General features: G+C 40.7%; 1 protein-coding gene across 1 annotated transcript in view; it reads left to right on the top strand.

Annotated features, from left to right (window-relative positions):
- Positions 1 to 6,135, top strand: part of drd2a (dopamine receptor D2a) — a 32,725-nt gene extending 26,590 nt beyond the window's left edge. Inside the window, exons 5-8 of the mRNA XM_037472393.2 lie at positions 1,070 to 1,278; positions 3,812 to 3,898; positions 4,132 to 4,525; positions 4,761 to 6,135. Coding sequence (XP_037328290.1) covers positions 1,070 to 1,278; positions 3,812 to 3,898; positions 4,132 to 4,525; positions 4,761 to 4,957 — 887 coding nt within the window. The 3' untranslated portion in view covers positions 4,958 to 6,135. The remainder of the gene's footprint in view (positions 1 to 1,069; positions 1,279 to 3,811; positions 3,899 to 4,131; positions 4,526 to 4,760) is intronic.

The following is a 6,135-nucleotide window of genomic DNA, read 5'->3' on the forward strand; positions in this document are numbered from 1 at the left end:
GCCTGCATTATTCATGGTGGCCTCCACTGCACAGTGTAGTACAGCATGTACATTGTAGACACATTGTAAAGATAGCTGGTGTATCTTTTAAATGTTTGGCCCGTGTTTGCAAAATTGCTCCAATGGAAGTCCCTATTCACAGCATTGCACAATGTACCGTGCATGGTGCTGTAAAAGTGTCAGCTACCCATAGCAGCAAACGATTACCTCATAAAACAAGCGAGCCTTAGCTCTTTGCGTTGCTTATTACGCAAAACATGCATGGCTTTAGAGGAAGAATGACAGGTAAAGCAGATTAAGGGCTTCTTAGTTGTTGCTGACTGGCACTTGTGGTTCAATTCCTTTCTTTTTGAAGCCACTCATCCCTTTGAGTGCCTTAATCACCATTGTGAGCTTCCAGAAACCAGAACTCAGCCACGAGTTTGTGTCCTTGGCTCCATTCAGATTTGCAAATGTCAACATTTTGACATTAATTCAAAGGGGTATTTGAGTCATTAATCGTGCAACTTTCAAGTTGAGGTGAAGGCTCAAGCGGTGAAAAAACTGGATCCCACATTTCCCTTAATACCCACCTCCGTTTTTTTTGTAATTAAAAATGACATACAAATAACAGTTATTTTAAAGGGTTTACTTTTATACAGAATATATTACACTGTAAACAGAATTCTAAGGTAAAAATGGACACTTTAATGGGCAACCCGTTCTGTCTCGTAGGCACAACCATTCAGATGTGTGAAGATATTAAGTTGTGAATATGAACTAAACAATTACTGTGACATCTATAATATCCATGACAACTGCTAATATCCAAGTTTGAATAGCGAATTTTAGCCAAATCAAGCTGCCAATTGAGTTGCCCTTGGGGGAATAAAATTTACTGGGAAAGGGAGCTTAAACGATGAGAAATCTGCAGAATCTAAAATTAATAAATGATTAAAAGAGAAGGCCTTGGTTGTAAACTGAAAATTCAGACCATTTTATAGTCAAATGGACAAAAATGCAGTTATACAAAACAAAAAATGTAACAGGGGGTTTTAAGGACCTATTCACCCTTTGCTTATCTCAACAGCTACCCGGGATGAGTCCCTCTGTGTGATCGCCAATCCAGCCTTTGTGGTATACTCTTCCATAGTGTCCTTTTATGTTCCCTTCATCATCACTCTGCTGGTTTATGTGCAAATTTATGTGGTTCTGAGGAAGCGCAGGAAACGTGTCAACACCAAGCCGAAGCAGCGCGTCTGTCTGGCTGCCGAGCCTGATGTGGCCACTTCACTGAAAGTGAGTATGCAATATAGTTGCATTTCAATAAAATCACTATTACAATCTCAATATTCACTTATTGAGACACAAGACACTTAGCGTCAGTTAAATGACATGTAATGTAAATGGCAATAATTTGTGCCTTTATTATTCGAGAGAAACTTGATGTTTCTGTACTATCTGAACATTTTAAAGATGTCCTTTACAGCGAGTATAAAAAATTATGTCGTATTTGATTTGTTTCTTTATAAAACTGTAATCAATGATCTTCTCAACCTAATTATGCTTGTTGGTTTTATGGATTGTCATTTTATTACATAATATACTATGCAGAGTAAAACCTAAACAAGTGTTTTTTCTAACAAAATATATTAAAAGGGATATTCTCTGTTCTAACTGAAAGCCGGCCATATATACTATAGACTGTTTACAATGTTATGACATACATCGGTTTGTGGACCACCATTATGAAGAGTTCTGCATTTCACTTTCCCCATCTTGGATTACGGCTTTCGCCATTGTTTTTTTTATAACTAGTGGAAATAATTGACCACAATTGGACTGGGGAGTTGCGACATAGAGAATCCCAGCGACCCGTCAATCAAAAGGTGGCATACTTGATGCATTATTTACTGAAACAACAACATGCTCTATTAAAGAAGACTTGAAACTAGCGATTGAGACTCATAGTACAGTGTTTACTGAGGTGAGGAGTACGGCCATATAAGCACCTCCCTACAATCGGACTTATTTTTGTAACCACAGCAGTTGCCACCTGCTGGCCATTTGAGAAATAACACGTTTAGGAAAGAAAGCTTCAATTATCAGAACCCGTAGGTTGCAAAATGATTCGCAGATTGACCTCCAAAGAAGGAATTTCTGTTTCAAGAGTCTTGTGGGTTGAAAAAAACAGCTGGTTGATTTACACAAATTAGCTTATTCAGGATGCCACATTATCCTCAGGTTAGCTCTGCCTCCCTCTCTGAAATGGATATACAGGTCATTGACAATCTATCCTCCGATACAGAGATGTTACAGAGATGGATTACCTCTCTGCAGAGATTCGAGAAACAGAAACAAGCAGTGTCCATCGCAAGTGTACACAAGAAACAAGTAGGGGCCTATAGAAAATACTTCCTGGATCCCTAGATAACAGGAGATTTTAGGCCTCTGTTGGATCTTTGCAACTAGATTTAATCACCTCCAGAGGTCATTTGCCAGCACTTGCATGGCGGCAAAGAAGCACAAGCAACATAGTAACCATTTAGGAACAGGATGAAGAGGACTGACAGGTCCACCTGCGCTGTTTACACCGTCCAGGTGGTTAGAGTGGGGTGCACCATTTGCCTGTTACAAGGCAAATTGGTCAAGGTTCCATCCCTGGTTGAAGTAAAAGAGAATAGATCCCCCGTTCTGTGCAGTGGGGTCTATTCCCTCCTCTTGGTCTGGTGTCACATGCCACTGCAACTGAATCCCTCAAGGCAGAGGATTTTGCACAGGGCAAGAGACCTGTCTTTGGTGACCTTTGTGGTAAACCGATTTTTTTTCATGGGGTCAGGGTGCAACACCAGGTATTTCTCCCGTGCACTGGGACCCACTAATGCTGCTTGAAGCCTTGGCGAAGGATTCATTTCAAAATCTTGAGCACTGTGCTGGGCAAGACTAAATTAAAGACCTTACAAATATCATAGTGCTGCAAGCACAGGCACAGCTCTATAGCAAGGGGGGCTTGCAGCTTCTCTACACCTCGCTGAAGAGGGTGCAGTATATCTCAGCAGCGGTTAAGCACCTACTGATAGACCAGCTACGATAGTGCAACCCATTGAGTTTAGTGGAGAGCTCTGCTTGTGCCTAAAGAAATTCGTAACCTTTACTACACCTTAGGCAAGTGTTTTTTTTGCCATGTATGCAAATGGAGTATTCTATAATTAATTCCATCCAGGATACCTTTTGGATCAGGATCAGGTTTTCAGGGTTGAAAGCCGTCTCAAAACATGAATTGTGATAACTTTAAAAATACCTTTTGCATTTCTGATTATTGATTTTAGTGACATAATGCAGCTGAAATGGCTGCCAAGTAATCATTTTCAACCAGTGCACTGCATTACTCATGTCCATGCATGACTTCACATTGTGATGTGTTTGTGTTTGTTATACAATGAGATCGGGGAGGATATTTAAAACCAACACGGGAGTTTAGAGGAAATACAAAATATCTATTACCATAACAATGTAATCTGTGAAGTGGTCAAATGGCAGCACATTGACTGATTATGTACATCATCTTTTCTGATTAAAACAATGTTATTCAAAATAAAATTTCACTTACACTGTCAATTTTTTGATTCATTTGCATCATCTTGGTGAAATGTCGGGCAAAGGGACTTACAGCTGCAGCTGAAGCTTCACATCATATTCTGTGCCTTTCTTTACCAAAGCTCGAAATAGCCTTTCTTGACCCGGTAGGCTGTGGGATCCATGCATAGTAAGCTGTTTTGTCAGTTGTGCTTTGTTACCTCTCCCTGTCTGACACTGCTGTTTTTCTTTTCAGGATAAGTGCACTCATCCAGAAGATGTGACATTGTGCACCATGATTGTTAAATCTAATGGGAGTTTTCCTGTCAACAAGAAGAAAGTGGTGCGTTCTCTTTTTCTTGTCATTTTCTGTACTGCTTCTTTTCTAACACGCTTAATTGTTAGCAACATTTTTTGTACTGACTGTAAGTTTAATCAATGTGTCGCCTTAAAGTTTCCCTTGATTTGTCAATTTGAAAACTGAAATGTGTGATCATTTGTTAGTTACCCCAATGCCTGGATGAAAAAAATGACCAACCGAATCCTTGTCTTTGTGTTCCTCCCGATGCTGCATAGATATTCATCAAAGACGTAGTTAACGAGGGGGGCGATCTGGAGCTGGATGAGCTGAACAACACTGGCAGAAGCCAGAAACCGAAACAGAAGCAGCAGCCACGCTGCGCCCTGGGAGACACTCCGGCCACCAGCCACCAGCAACTGATGCCCAACCGAGCCAACGCGAGCCCCACCTCCACACCTCCCACTCCCCCGATGGACGACCGGAACGCAGGAAAGAATGTAGATCCGACCACGGAAGCGCCCGGGGATCCAGCACCCGCTGTCGCCAAATCCTTCCAGGCCCAGGCCTTACCTAATGGCAAGATTCAGACCTCGGTGAAGACCATGAGCAAGAGAAAGATCTCCCAGCAGAAGGAGAAGAAAGCCACTCAGATGTTAGCCATTGTCCTCGGTGAGTTGGTTCACTTGTCACTGCACGTATGGTGCATTTAACCTTTGACATTGATTCTTTACAATCGCTGATATTAAACTTAAATTCCATGCGTCTTGTGTTTTTACTATAGCAATGCAATAAAAATGTATTGGTTGTTTACTTGTATTCTAGAGTCCGTCCATATAAGAGCCTGCTTTGTCTCTTTTCTGTGTCTCTCTATTGAATATCCCCCTGTGTTCTTGCATCCCCTCAGGAGTGTTCATCATATGCTGGCTGCCGTTTTTCATTACGCACATCTTGAACACCCACTGCACAAAATGCAAGGTCCCCGCTGAGATGTACAATGCTTTCACCTGGCTGGGCTACGTGAATAGTGCCATAAATCCCATCATATACACCACCTTCAATGTCGAGTTCAGGAAGGCATTCATTAAGATCTTGCACTGCTAAGCTGAAGCCCCACTTGTCAGATAAGACTGAGAGAAGAGCGACAAATAAAATAATTTCTTCTGGCAAATACCTCATCCTGTTAAGGAAAACTCGCCACATGGGGGAAACGGCCTTCTGCTTTTTAAAGTTGTGGAGCGGAGTGACTGAAAACTGAGCGTGTCTTCTTGAAAGGCGCGTCGGCTCTGTGCGTGAGTTGGTTGTGGAGTCCCGTTCTCCAGATCACTGAATGTAAAACAAAAAATGTCTGTAACAATGACCTGCTTCATGGAGAAAATAAACTATGTAAAATCATTGTATCTGTCAAATACGGAAACATCTGTGTATACCACACACATACAAGTTGCAAAATGCTATTTATTGTGTGTATGTACTTTACATTTTGATGATCGAAATTTTCTGCATATCATAAAGTTAACAAGTCAGTGTTCATTGCAGTGTTAAAACTGAAACCGTGAGCTCTGATCTCAAATCCTACCACTCATTGGAATGTGCGTTAAGATAAGAGACAATTTACTTGCTATATATAATGAGGCTACGCCAATTTCCACATATTTGAAATTTTATGAATTTAAAAATGGTATTATTATTATTATTATCATATTCTGTACATAATTTTTATTAAAATATTAACTGTAATTATATGCTTGCAATGGGAACGTGATGCATGCTACACTGCTCCTCTGCTTGACTTCTCATGACATGTATGTTTGACAACAATTTACAAAAGATCTCCAATAAATTAAGTTATGAGACACTTTAAAGTGCCACATGAATATAAGTGTTTGCTGTGTGTATACAGATGAACCCATACACGACATGACATTGGTTTGCGGCCTCTCTTATTCCCAGGACTGATGTGCAGTTTGAGTAATGGTGTTTACTGGGAGTCACTCGGCTTTTCCAGGCTAAACTAATGACCTGTACTGTGTGTGGACTTTACAGCTTCCAGATATAATCATGTGGATGTGTGAAACCCCTGCAGCAGCTCACTGGGGCATTTGCTGAATGAAAATGAGGAGGATTTGGCCAAAACTGAAATAATGGATACAGCAATAGATGTTTTTGTTGTTTTGGGTGACAAGTCCTGCATTTCATTTAAATTAAACAATGAAGCCTTATCAACAAATATCCTCAAAGGTTTGTGCATCGCGATTTGTTAATTTCTTTCCATCTACTCA

Source organism: Pungitius pungitius, chromosome 3 (genome assembly GCF_949316345.1).
Source record: "Pungitius pungitius chromosome 3, fPunPun2.1, whole genome shotgun sequence".
NCBI classification, from domain to species: Eukaryota; Metazoa; Chordata; class Actinopteri; order Perciformes; family Gasterosteidae; genus Pungitius; species Pungitius pungitius.